Source organism: Protobothrops mucrosquamatus, unplaced genomic scaffold (genome assembly GCF_001527695.2).
Source record: "Protobothrops mucrosquamatus isolate PMUCROS unplaced genomic scaffold, P.Mucros_1.0 scaffold_199, whole genome shotgun sequence".
Lineage (NCBI taxonomy): Eukaryota > Metazoa > Chordata > Lepidosauria > Squamata > Viperidae > Protobothrops > Protobothrops mucrosquamatus.
The window spans coordinates 596132-610215 of NW_015386275.1; the positions used below are offsets into that span (position 1 = coordinate 596132).

Consider the following 14084-nt stretch of genomic DNA (forward strand, 5'->3'; position numbering starts at 1 on the left):
TCCTTCCTTCCTTCCTTCCTTCTAATACAGGGGTGTCAAACTCAATTTCATTGAGGGCCGCATCAGCATTGCGGTTGCCCTCGGGGGGCCGGGGGTGTGTGGCCAGGGTGGATGCGGCCTACTGGGTGGGCATGGATGGAGTGGGTGTGGCCTACTGGGTGGGCATGGCCAGCTCTCTACATCATTCGCATCAAGGGTGCCTGTGGGGGCCTGGGCAGGAGTGGGACAGATCTGAGGGCCTCTGGCAGAAGGGGGTGGGATCGGGGCAAGCGCCAAGGCATAGTCCATTTCTTCATTCCTCACAAAGGGTGACACCTCCCCAGCATGCACCCAGGGGGCGGGGCCGTGTCGGCAGGGGCTGGTTCCTCGCTGTTTCCAGACAGCCTTGTGGAGCTAAGACTGAATGTGTTTCAGCATAGATGGCCACCACAAAATTGTACATTGGCTCCTGGCCGGCCTGGGCCAGAGCCAAGGCAGGGGGGGGCGTTCCCTCATTGTTTCCAGGATGGCTTCGCGGGCCACATGAAACCACTTTGCGGGCCACATCCGGGCCCCGGGCCTTGTGTTTGACATGTCTGTTCTAATATTATCAGGTTAGGCACTTGAATTTGTAAAAAAACAAATGTAATACCATTTTAAAGTATTAGTTAGATACAACAGAACATTGTTTAGAAGATTGAAATGTATTGATAGCTTTGTTATGAAGAAGGGGAAGTTAAGGTATAATTTGGAAGTAAGCCCTGCTGAACTCAATGTAGTCATGTGCAGAACTATCTGGCATACACTACAAATCACGGAAGAAATCTTAACTAAACTTAATTCTATTTCATGTACAACAGCCTTCAAATTTTTGGATTAGCAGCATTGGCATTTGTTTTCCTTTTTTTGTCATCACCTTTTTCTGCATTATTTGCATTTATACCAATTTGTAGGCGATGATTCAGATCCAGAAAAAAATTCACAATGCATCAATATTTATTAAGCCTTGACAAAAAAAACCCAGAATAAAAATAGTCTGAGTGATATACCTCTAGGACAGGGGTTGGTGCCATGGATTTTTCCAAGGTGAATGGTTTGTTGAAGCTATTAAGCACTTACCTTCCCCTTGCCTGCCTGGATTTGCAAATATAATTTTGGATTTGCAAATATAATTTCTTCTTCCAGAAGAAATCCCACCCCAAAGAGATTTGAGGTACAGCTCAGTGCTTTACAGCTGAGCGATGCAATCTTAATTTCTTTATTAATTCCTACACACTTATAAAGGCATTTTGTCCTATGTAGCTTGGGACATGTGCATGCATACACACAAATTTGATCTGCAGTGTCGACAATTAAGAGGGAGGGAGAACTCACTATTGTTTTTCTTGTGCTGGTAAGCAAGTTACATAGGTTAGGCTGACTTTGGGGTAGGCAGAGAGTTTAATTTTATATGTCTGTGGTGAGAGAAAAACAGCCACCTGCCAGAGCCCTTGCCAATGTTGCTGATGACAAATTGTGATGATGTTATAGCCAATGAGAAGAGAAGAACAGCATCAAGGAAAAAATGGATGGCTGAGTGAATGTCAGAGACCATGTTTGTGGTCTCCCCTCCTTAATCTTTCACAGAATCCACTGCACCCAGTTTATGCTTGAAAATACATTATTATGCTGATTCTTAAGAGATAATTGTTTTGCAGCATTTTTTTTTTAAAGTGATCAGAATTTTCTATGGTTGGTATAATGATGGCAGAAATGATGGGTCTCTTTGCACACTGTAAAAAGTAAATATTTTATACTTAAAGTTTAATAAAACAAGATTTTACAAATGAATATTTTATTAGATCAAAGATTTCTAGTGTCAAACCCTGATATCTGGATGAAATTGATAGTGGAATTGTCTTGGAGGAAGTTAATGGATTAGTCAGACCCCACCTCCTCCCCACGCACACTTTGTTCCCTTCCTTTCCATTATGGTTAATCAAATTTTATCTGAATTTTTAACTGCATGGTATTTATAGTTTTAGCATTTTAATGTTTAAATGGTATTATTATTGTTTGACTGTAAGCTGCCTAGAGTCACCTTGGCGAAATGTGTGGCATACAAGCCTAATATTAAACAAGCAATCGAACAAACTGATAGCTACTAAATACAACTTCTCAAAATACAACTAAAATACATGGCTATAAATAATAAAAAGTCATTAAGATGAAAAAATATTAATTTCTAGAGATATTACTTACCCCACGTGGTAATACTAGCAGTTTATTTGCCAAAAAGGTTGTTGACAATCACTACAGGGATTGATGGGACAAAATATCTGTTTAAAACTGCTGTTATTAATAAATCTGAAAGTATTTTCCCAGGATTAGAGTGCACATTTTCAAGCAAAAGACAGAATTGGTCATTTTTACTAATGGAGTTTTTGACTAGAGAAGTAGATTGAGCAAGAGGCTCCAAAACATAGCAAAAAGGTATATAATACAGAACAATTTTGATTTTAAAAACAGAACAGGCCTTCAAGGACTTTAATGCTTCAATAAATAATATTTTATTGCATATGGCTATTAAGGATAGCAGCCAAGATCAGTAAAGACTAAAGACTAAATTTTAGTTCCACGGTTTCTGTTCCCCAGCAGCATCACTGATTATTTCTATATACATGGTGTGCATTGGAAGACACAGCAAGATAAATTAAGTATTTTGCCTTAGCACAATGCCAAGAAATATATTTACTATCTCAATGTCCAGAAACAATTATATTTCTAAAAAGAAAACACTGCTTATAACTGTTAATGTTACATAGCAAAAAATATTTTAAAATTTAAGGTAAAATTAGGCTGAATTTACAAAGACCCAATATACATAGCAAAGTGTTAGCAAATTTAACATTTATACATTTTGGTTTCATATTGTAAACTAGATTAAGAATGTAATTATTTGCATATGCCTTGTGAAATGTAAATTATTGACAATGTCAGTATATATTCAAGCTTGTTTATTTTAGAAACTTAACTAAACTGATTATTATGGTCTCAGGGACTTACTTTTCCCCCTGAAGTCATTAGATGCAGTGCTCCATTACTTGAGGACATGATATCCAGCTATCTTCATTAAATTTATGACATTCCCCCATAACTTAATGCTTTCAAGATGTTTTGGATCACAATTTCCACAACCCAAGCCAGCATGGGCATTAATCAGAATATTAGAAATTGCAGTCAAAAATTTCTGCAGAAATGTGGGGTACTTTTTTTTTTAAATTTGGTAATTCTATTCTTCAACATATACTCTCCTCCCATTCCCTCAAAAAATCTTGAGTGAGTAGAGATTACATTCAGGTGCATCATTCTACAGAGTCTTCTGTCCCACTGCTCAGCATGAAAGCAGGAGAATTTTGAATTATCCTGAGCAATAGCTCAGTAAAGATAGAAAGTACTGCTTCTGGTGACGTTGTGTTCATTGCTTAAACACAGACAATGCTCAAGGGAAAACTTACAGTTGCTCTTAGTAATGATAGTAATACATTTTTAAAAACTCTCTTGAATCAAAAATGGATCAGAAGCAACAAGAAGAGGACCACCAAAGCTTTGAAGATATGTAAAAATAGCAGCTCTGACACTGTTATTTTCAAAATACTGAATATGTATGTTCTTATGAACTATCTTTGGGAGACTGACTGAAAATTTTGTTCTCTCCCCAAATATTATGGTTTTTTTTAATGGAAATTATTATTTCTTGTTGAAGAAAAATATTCAGCTTTACTGAATAATATGCTGAATTTTGTACAAAAGTTTGCCATCTTTTTGACATGTATTACCCTTCATTTCTAAATTTTAGTTGCAAGAAAATAAGCTAATACCAAGAATAGACTGATAAACCTAAGCATACAAATAGGATAAAAGATCTCTGAAGTCTGCAAAACTTTAAAAGAAACTATCAAACAAATGTATCAGAGGTATAGAGTGACATCCCAGTACAGTTTAATGGTACCAAGTTTTGCTGCTTCCACAGCAGATCTTATATTTATCAGAAATATAGTGATAGAAATCTAATCTATCAAGTTTCATCTTGGCTTTAAGTTTTTCAGGTCCCATTTTCCATTTGCATGTAAGTAAAAGAAGCAGCCAGCCAGTAGCAGGGTTCTTGATAGATTCGGTAAGGCTGACAACTGTACTATGCCACTGAGAGAAAGGAAATGTCAGCCATCCTAAGCCACAATACAAATCCAGTTTGACTTTTAACTGAGGTAGTGCTGTAGAGGTTTGAAAATATGCTAGTAAACACCAAATTTTACTGCTGTAGCATGTGCAAGCAGAACCTCTTAACATGCTGAAGAGTAAGTACAGTTCATTGGTACTGAAAATGCAATGATCACAATCCATCAGCTGAGGTCCAAAGTCCTAAAAGATATCACGCTGAGCACAATTTATGCAAACAGCGGCACGGTGTTGCAAAAGATCCTGGTAAATGAGACAGGTTGCTTCTCCTCCAATAATAATGAAGAAATGTTCTGAAAGCTATGTGAAGTAGGGAGAAAAATGGATCTTATAGCAGCTTAAATCTAAAATGATGACAGTTCTATCAAGTATAAGGATGAAACTTGTTTCTTCATTCTGGAAAGGGGGAAAAAACGAATCAGTAAGTTCTAATCAAAAGTAACCAAAGGTACAGACTATCCTTATGTACTAATTTACTGTTTTTTTCAATTACTGATTAACGTAGGCATAGCTGATTTCTAAATTCTAAGGAACTTCTTAGTTCTAAGAAACCTTCTTAGGAATTCAGAGCTGCTCCAGAAATATTAGCTGCCGCAGAAGATGCTGCACATCTAACATTAACATTACACTGCTAAGTTTCCCTTCAGTATCACTGCCACAATTCTCCTAGAACCAGGAATAGGAGATCAGACGGGAAATTATCTACTTCCTCTATTAAAGCTAGAATAAATATAAGGAAGCAATTTTTCAGGGCACACAAAAGATTCTTCTCTGAATTATCTGAGCTCTTTACTACATGCTATTTGGAAAAGAGAAAATGCAGATTTATGGTACACTGGGCCCTGACATTCTCCTTCACAGTTTTCTTCTTGTTTTACTTTTAGAATAGAATAGAGCTGGAAGGGACCTTGGAGGTCTTCTAGTCCAGGCCCCTGCTCAAGCAGTCCAGCCCCCTGCTCAAGCTTAGTACAGTTTTTTTCATTATAGTTGCAAAGGACAATTTGATAAAGAAAATAAATATGATGAATGTTCCAAGAGAGATAATAAAACAACAACTCAAGCAAAACTGGGTTACTTTAGGAACTAACTAAACTATTATGATATTAGGGACTAGAAATCATCCATTTCCATGGTTTGTAACAAAGGTATGAGTATTGGGACACCAATATTATGCATACAATGCATCAGGAATAATTTAGAAAATATACTTGGAATGTGTAGGAAGAAAATTGCATCATTCAGCAACTCTTTAAAGCAGCTGTATAATTTCTCAGCTGTCACCCAAGCATCATTCAGCTGTAATGATCAACCTATCAACAGACTGACTGGGAGCACCACTCATCCCATGGGTATCAAGAGCATTATGGAAGAGCAAGCAGCAAACAGGTTGATAGCACCACCATGGACAAAAGCTGGCAGTATTGAATTTACTGGACTGAATGATGTTATTTTCACAATATTTTATAATATGTTTTCCTATATTAGAACTTCATGCTGTGAAGACTCTTGTGGTTGACTAGAGACATCGTGCTAGCCAGTTTAATTTACTAACCTCCATTCCTTAAGATAGTATAAAGTATGCCAGCATAAATTTACTCTGTCAAAATAACCAAACTGTGATGCACAGTGTTAACAAAAATTGAGAATGATGTTGTTTTAGTAATTTACTGTAGGGCAAGCTAAGGTGCAGTGATTGGTGGATTTTTCTGCTAATAGAAAAGATCTACTGATCCCTCCCCCTAATTTGGGCTGAGGCTGGGACTTGGAAAGGAGGCTGATCTGGGGGAGGAATTCCAGGAAAATAGGAGAGGCTTTCTTTCTAGATCTCCTGTTTTGTGTGTGGGGTTTTGGGGAACAGCAGTATCTATTCTCTCCTCCAAGATTCCCCACATGACTTTCCCATATCATGTGAGTAGACAGAGGTTGAGCAAAGAGTCCTGGTTCAGCAAGTGCCACCCCCATATGACCTATTGTAGGAAGCCATGGAAATGACTTTGGAGAAAGAATTGAAATACTGTTAGAGAAATACCAGGTTCAGAGGAAACGTGCATTAGGTCCAAAGAGGCAGAAGAGCATCACAAAGAAACTCAAAACTCTTTTCACTCCTCTGGCTGAAAGAGGGAGAGAAGGGAAGACATGGGCAGACTTGCAAGATTTTGTCATTGCAGCCTTTCTCATAAAGTATAGTTCTGGTCCTCCAGTGGAGATTGCTTCCCAGTCTGATCTATTTGGAAAAGCTGACACCTGCCTACACACTGTGAGGAGAATCCAACAGATGCCCCACATGGTGTGATGGCTGGGTTGCAACAGCTGCCGTGATGCAACCCAATGGCATGACTACCAACAAGCTGTACGAGAGAGGTCCTCAGCAACTTGTAGGCAGTTGCTAGGAGCTGAGGTAGGAGTCCCCTAACACCAATGGGTAGTTTGTGAGTTGATTACTGCTATAATTAATATAATTATTATATTAATTATTATAATTACTGCTATAATAATTCTGCACATCTGGCAGGGCTGGTACTGAATGAAGTGGGAATTCCCCGTGCTGTGTTGCAGGCCAATGCTGATCTTGTAAGTTGCTAAGCACCCCAGCCCCTGGTTATATTGATAACTATCCTGGCTACTCATGCATATTGATGGCTCAGATGATTACTTGCAAAGTTGTGGGAAGTTTCTGCTGGTTTAACCATTACTGAATCTTCTGACATGCATGCAGTAGAAAGGGGGCGGAAGTGTGCCCACCTGATAAAGGGCCAGCAGGAGAGGGATATTCCCACTCCCACTCCCTTCCCCCATATTACTAGTTCAGTTACTGCCACGTTTTGGCCAATACAAGGTGAAGAAAAACTCTGATTTAGCTATGGTTTTGGCTCTGGTTTGGAGATGAGAAGAAAGGGCTCTGTAGCATTCTCTTTGATGTCTCCAACTTGACATAAAGTCATGTGGTCTGTGATCTTTCTGGCTGTGGTCATTTGGGAATCTATTTTACCACTGTATTAACTGTTTTAATTTCTGGCACTTTTCAATGTTAGAAATTCAGTTACCTATGTATATTGTCAAGATTCATAGACAAACTAGGCATAAATGCCCATTATATAGTTCTTCCACTTTCAATGCAACCTTTTACTTATATCCACAGATTTAACCACATGCTTGTTGATGGCCCAGCTATGAAACAACAATTTTTCTTTTTACTGGTTCTTTTTGAAGTACCATTAAATAAATGGTTGTAAGTTGAGGAATACACACCTGTTTTGTATGTTTTTAGCTGACAAAGATTTTTAGATATTCTAGATGTTAAGACATTTGTTTTATTTTTTGAGCTGAACTGAAGCAGAAAGTGCAGAGCTTAAAAATTACAGTAGACAAAGATTCTTTTAAATAACAAATGCACAGCCCTTAGTCATTTGGAAGTGACTAAAAACAGCATGACATTGTACAGATTAGGATTGAAGAATACTAAGTGAATGCCTCAGTGTTTTGCTTATCTTCTGAAATATACTTGACCTTATCTGGTTCAGCAAGTTCAAAGAATAAACTTGAACATTGTTGAATCAAGAGGGCATTTGGAGGAGCAAAGTAACACACAGCTGGGGAAAAGGTAAACACACCAGATTTGATATTATTTTATACACTTTCAAGATCATGGTTATTTCAGCTCTTTATCGTTTACAAATTTTGTGCCAAACAAAATATAACTGCTAATTTCTGTGAGATACACCAAGCTTAACATTCCTGTTATTGATTACTACAGTTATTCTGTTAAATGCTAGCATTTTCCTTATGTTTTCCTTATTATTATTTGGGATGGGTATAATTTTAAAGTTAACATCAATAGATAACACTGAAAGTGTATTTTGTATCAACTATTCTAGGTTTCCATAACAAACAATTCAAATTTATAGACCTGTTATTATTTGGTTTTTTTTGAAAGTTGCAACAAAAATGAATACCACTGCACATAAAAATAATGTAACTATTCCATAATAACTAACCACACTGCATTTATCAAAGTATCAGGAATTACATGAACTTCAACATTTGGGAGGGCACCAAAGTAATGATTGTGTAACCCTTGGTTAATAAATATATACACAGTTCACAGCAGTGCAGTGGATGCTTGAGACCCATTTTTTGTCAACATCTGAATCTATTGGGTTTGTCTTTTTTTTTTTTTGAAAAGGGCCAAGGAAGAGGACTTTTGAGCAATCTTATTTTTTTGATATACATTTTTGGGGTTTGTTTTACATCTCTTGTATTATTTTGTTCATTCATAGTACATGACATCTTTCTTTTTCTCTTATGTTTTTTCTTCAGAAAAATAAATAAAAATAGTGCTACCATTCCATAACAGAGTAGAGCAATAAGAATTCCCCAATGGGAGAAAACATACAAGAGAGAGAATAAAAGCATGACTGATTTAAGATCCCTATAGCAAAATAAAAAGCTACATGGGCAAAAATGTCAATAGCGTAATTTTATTTATGTTTACTCTGAATGTAGCCAGCTTGGCTCATCTCAAAAATCAAAACAGGATAAGATCTGGTCCATTAAGACTATGGTATCTAGATGGCAAAAATCTGGGCTTTTAATCCAGCAGCAAAGTATTCATCTTCCCTATCTCTGAACTCCCTCAAATACTTGTTCTGATGTTTGGTATAATATGGTAGCCCAAGATTAGTATTTGGGCAAGAGTTCTCCTGAGGATATTGCAAATGCAGTGGATTAGATTGAAAAGTTGAAAAAACAACCTGGAAGAAGGAAGTAGCAAATGAGTTCTATTCTGCTGCCAAGAAAACTTCATGGTCGTATTTATGAAATCACCAGGAATCCAGCTCCATGGGTAAGGAGAATTTACCTACTTACTCTAAACTACATCCTTTTTCAGTAGGAATTAGTTTTAGAACTGGAGCATCAACATGTTACTGGACTAAGAAATAACAACACACTAGCTGAGACTCACATATTTAAATTTGGAATACTTTCATATAAGCCAGCATCTCCACAAAAGTTCAGCAAAATAATTTAAAGTAAATAGGCAAAGTATTTTGATTTTGTGCTTTCTTTGGCTCTAATGGCTCTTTCAAAAGCTCAGTTATTGAAAGGGAAGCAGGAATAAGTGTGCAAACTCACCTTTCACTAAAGATGTTTTTTTCAGATTGTGGGCCAGAACATTTATACTGGCATAAGTACTGTTGATATTTCCATTGATAGCATACATGTCTTTGTGCTCAACTTGGTCTCCAACTGCAAGATTACTTCCATGCAATGCATCAACAGCAATGTAGTTGAGGCCATTCTGGAAGCCAGCTGAGGTTTCCCGGCACATGGGGCTACTGTTCTGTTCCTCTCCCAAACCTTCATTTTTCCTGAGGGACACATTTTCTACAGAGGCAGAATTCTGCCGCTTAGGATTGTGTGCAAAGGAAGGAGAAACAGGAGTCACTGTGGTAGTAGATAAGAAAGTTTCTGAGCTGTGCCTTCGACGCCCCTGAGGATCAGCACGAATGACTTTGGCTCCATGATTGGGATCAAAAGGAGGACTAGCAAAGGCAAAAGCCTCCACCCCAGGAAGGGTAAGTTGCTTCATTCCAGGGCCAGGGCTAGTCACACAAGCACTTTCTGGCTTGTGTGAGATGGGCTGGGGTGGTGCGGTGGCAGTGTTAAAAATCATTTCTGCATAGTCACCAGCTTCAGAAGTTGGGCTGGAAAGGTAAGCCATCTGCATTCCAACCTTTAAATAATGCTTGTCTAGCTGCCCGGGGTTAGGGCAAGATACTGGCATAAGTATTTCTTCCAAGGACCTCAGAGAGATGGCACTTGTCTGTGGACCATCAAAATTGAGGTTCATATAATTGGAAATCCTTGAGCCATTATGCCCACCTAAGCCAGGGTTAAGCAGAGAAGATACACCCTCACAGGCTGGCGCCAGTGAGTAGCCAATATCAACATAATCTCCACTGGAACTCTGAGGTTCCTTTAGAAGAGGCTGTTCATTCATGCTGGGTAGCAAAAGCCCCAGAGAAGGGTGAGTGGACTGGGTATTGCCTGTCTTTTGGCTGAAAGAGTTCTCAATTTGATTGTGATGCATGGATAAATGCACTGAAGTATTGTTGCATGGAGCAAGAAAGAATTTCCCTTTGGGGGCGTAATTCTGTCTGCCTGTTGGAGAGCTCATAAACACGTACTGGTCACTGTCCTTTCTCTCACCGTGGGAATCTGACTGCTGTTGGCATGCATGCAATAGGCTACCCAAGTAACCAGCCTGGTTTCCAAGCCTCAAAGCACTGAAATGATCAGTTGAGAGCATAGGTGAATCTGAAGCAGAAGGTCCATGCAAAGGGGGCAAAAGCAAAGGGGACATACTGATGTAGTCATTGTTGGCCAATCTCTCTTCTGGACTCTCTCCAGGCAGCCTGGTTCTGGTACCCCACATATGCATGTAACCACAATCATCTGGAGAACTCTCCCTGTTGATTTTGTAAGAATAAGACTGTGCAATCTGTTGTGGGGCTGACACACTGGTGGGGTGCATAGACATATAGCTATCAGAATCAGTCTGCAATGACACGACAGATGATATGCTGGGACTCATGGGCATATAGCCATCCTCCTTAGGCACAATACAACCTATGTGTGACCTATCACTGCTGATGCCACCACACCCAATGTCCACATCACAATAATCTTCGGGATAAGGAGTATAGGTTGTCTTTGGTGAATATCCCGCTCTTGAAAAGGTGGCCTGCATGAGTGTGTACTCGTTGAGGGAGGCAGAGGAAACTGAAGGAGGCAAGGAGCCTTGGTGTGCTGGTGTTGTCAAAGAGTAAGTGCGCTTCCTGGGAACCTTGTCCTCTCCACAAAGATATAGCTGGTGGCGGATGGGTTCCCGCTCCATAACAATGTAACTATCCAACTGCCAGCCAGGAGGAGTCTCAGGTGTGTTGCTATGGTGGCTTGTTGCTGAAGAAGATGAGAAAGGCAGTAGCTCTCCAGCTGGACTGGAGTCTAATTCCTCAAAAGTCATGAAGCCAGCTAGGTCACTGGGGGAACCAGAAGCAGAAGCGCTGCAACTAGATAAGCGCTGAGAGGCCAAGCTTGGCTCTGTGGTCAACTTTGGTCCCAGGGAGGAAGAATGCCCTAAAGCTAGGGAGCCACCAGAATGGATTGCTGTTGGTCCTCCTAGTGGGCTAGGGACCCCTCTGATTCCAAGGCGATGTGAGATTTGCCCCGTTTCGGGGCTCAGGGGGCTGCCAGACAGCGAGTCAGCCCTAATTCCATCACTCTCGCTGGCCGTCCGCACCCGGCTGCTGTGGCTGCTGCTACTGCTGCTGCTGCTGCTGCTGCTGCTACTCCCTGCTACAGTCAAGATGTCAGTGCGCGAACGGCGGAGGAGGCCGGTCTGGCTGGGGGGCAGAGGCGCCAGCGGGTGATGATGGGCGTGATGGCGGCGGCCGGGAACTGAGATGGGCCGGCTGCACATAGACGATAATCCCCCGCCGCCGCCCGCAGTCACGGCGACTGTGGTGGCGCCTCCGGACGAGGAGGACGAGGACTGGCTCTTGCTCCGCGGGCGGAACTCTACGAGCTCCCGCAGCGCCTTCATGGCCTCCAGGATGGTCTCGTGGATGTTCTGCGCCACCACCGAGTCGTCGGCTTGCATCCAGAGTTCCCCGGGCCCCGTTGAGGCCGAACGCCCCAGTTCCATGAAGAAAAAGCTGTCCGAGTGACCGCATCGGCGGATGTTCATAAGCTGCAGCGTCACGCAAGGCCGGTCACAGTTGAGCCGCACCAGCCCGACCGTACGCGCCGCCAGGCACAGGCGGTGCACGCCCGTGAGGTTGCGGCTCTGCCCGAGTCCCTTCGGCTTCAGCGTCACCTGCCACACCTCGCGGTAGGCGGCGGACGAAGGGGGCCTGCAGCCCAGTTGCCCGTAGCTGAAGTCCTCGCAGGAGGCCAACTGGGACGGGTGCCGAGGAGAGCCCTGTGCCGCGGCCTGGCCCTCGTGAAGCAGCTCCGTGATCGCTTGGTACCAGGCCTCCTGCTCAGGCTCGCTTTCAGCTGCCAAGGCGAAGTACTCGTCGCGCGTGTAGAGGGCGATGAGGTGCTTGTGCTTGGCGTCGGCTCGTTTGTGGATATTGAGGCAAGCGTCGAGGGCAATGGTCCGCTTGGGAGCCGTGGACTTACTCCGCCACTTCTTCTCACTCTCGTAGTACTCCAGTCGGGCTGGCTGCTGCGGCGACGCCTCCTCCCCCGCTGCCGCCCCGCCACTGGGGGCGCGAAGCACGAAGAAGCGCTTGTGGCCATGCTTCTGCTTGCGAAGGTAGCCGCACTTGCGCACGCCCGGAGGTGGCTGCTGCTGCTCCTGTTGTTGTTGCTGGTTGTTGTTGTTGTTGTTGTTGTTGAGATTGGGGCCAGCCGAAGAGCTGCTGGGCGATTCCGGTGCGGGGGCGGTCGCCATCCCCCAGAATGGGACGGTATTCCAGGAGGGCGAGCCCCGGGCTTCGGCGGTGTGCGGCACCTGTCCCTGGTATCTTCTGGGTCTGCTCGTTACTGTCAGCTCGCGCTCCTTCGCCTCTGTCCGCCCGAGGCTACTGCGCAAGCTCTGTCAGTTTCAGCACCACGGACGCAGCGAGTTACTTCTCACACTTTGCTCGTCCCCGCGAAGAGCAAAACAACACGTGAACTGCCGGTTACCCAGCAGTTACCCAGACGCTCACCCACACGGAGGGATGGGGTTGCCGGGAGATGCCCCCTCTGGCCTTTCATCCCACCGCGCTCCACATTGGGTGCCACACTGCGTAAAAGGCAGCTTGCTCCACCAATAGCGTGGAAGATAGAAGCTCTCCCCCCCCCCCAGCCTCTAGAATATTATTGGATTGGAGGCTGGCGTCTTTTTCCTGCCACGCCTATCAGTCCCTCCTGTTTTTTTTCCATACCTGTCTCTGCAACCGTGTTTCCGGGCAGAGCACCTCCTACGCAGTGAGCTGCGGTTTCTGTCTTGATGGTCCTAGCTCCAAGGGCGCTCTGAAGACCTAAACTTAGATTATTTATTTTAGCACAGTTTGATAGAGCTGTACGTAATAATTTGTGTTTGGAGGCACGCGCGTACATAATAAGAGTTCATCGTAAATTACAACATCACGTGAAAGCTCTCCTAAGGACTGGAATATTACAGCAAGCCATAATATGGAGGAAAGAGCAACTGGACATTTTCTGCTCTCGTGGTAAAGAGGTGGATGCAATAGGTTTGAAAGGACTAAGGAGAAAACGGAAGCTGAAAAAGGAAAAAGAGATTTTATACAAATCTTCTCATGTCACTTACTTCAACTGTTCCTCCCAGGACTTGTTTCTAGATGCCTGGAACCATCTGGTTGCGGTCTTATTAATATTCATAAGTCAGTGTCATTCTGAATACATGGCATCAACAACTAGTTGCAAAATTTCAGAATCCGCTCCCCCCCCCATTTTTAAAAAAAATTGGTGGTTGAACTGCTTTGCTGGCTCATAGCTATTAAACTTATTACTACCAAGCAAGAATAATTTCATCCTGGGGAAAAATCATTAACAACAAGAAGAAATACACACAAAGACACCTGTGTATGTGTATACCTTCAATAGGTACATACATATTTGTGCCTGCTGATCAGTGTTGACTCCTGTTGAGTTCTTGTAGTTTTCTTAAGGTTTTGAAAGTGGTTTGCCATTGTCTCCTTCCTAGAGCTGAGAGAGAGTGATTGGCTTATAGCAGTGGTTCTCAACCTTTTTAATGCCGCAACCCCCCAACCGGTCGTAAGTCGAGGACTAAACCGGTCGTAAGTCGAGGACTACCCAACCAGTCGTAAGTCGAGGACTTTCCCTGCCCGGGAGCGCCGCGCATGCGTGGT

General features: G+C 42.5%; 1 protein-coding gene across 1 annotated transcript; it reads right to left on the reverse strand.

Annotated features, from left to right (window-relative positions):
- Nucleotides 1–8289: 8289 nt before the first annotated feature.
- On the reverse strand, nt 8290–12658 carry IRS2 (insulin receptor substrate 2). Its single transcript, XM_029286039.1, has 3 exons — nt 11739–12658; nt 11501–11672; nt 8290–11311 (listed from the first exon to the last, which is right to left on the reverse strand). The coding sequence occupies exons 1-3, from the start codon at nt 12656–12658 to the stop codon at nt 9293–9295; spliced, it is 3111 nt and encodes a 1036-aa protein (XP_029141872.1). The 3' UTR covers nt 8290–9292.
- Between the last annotated feature and the right edge of the window lie 1426 nt (nt 12659–14084).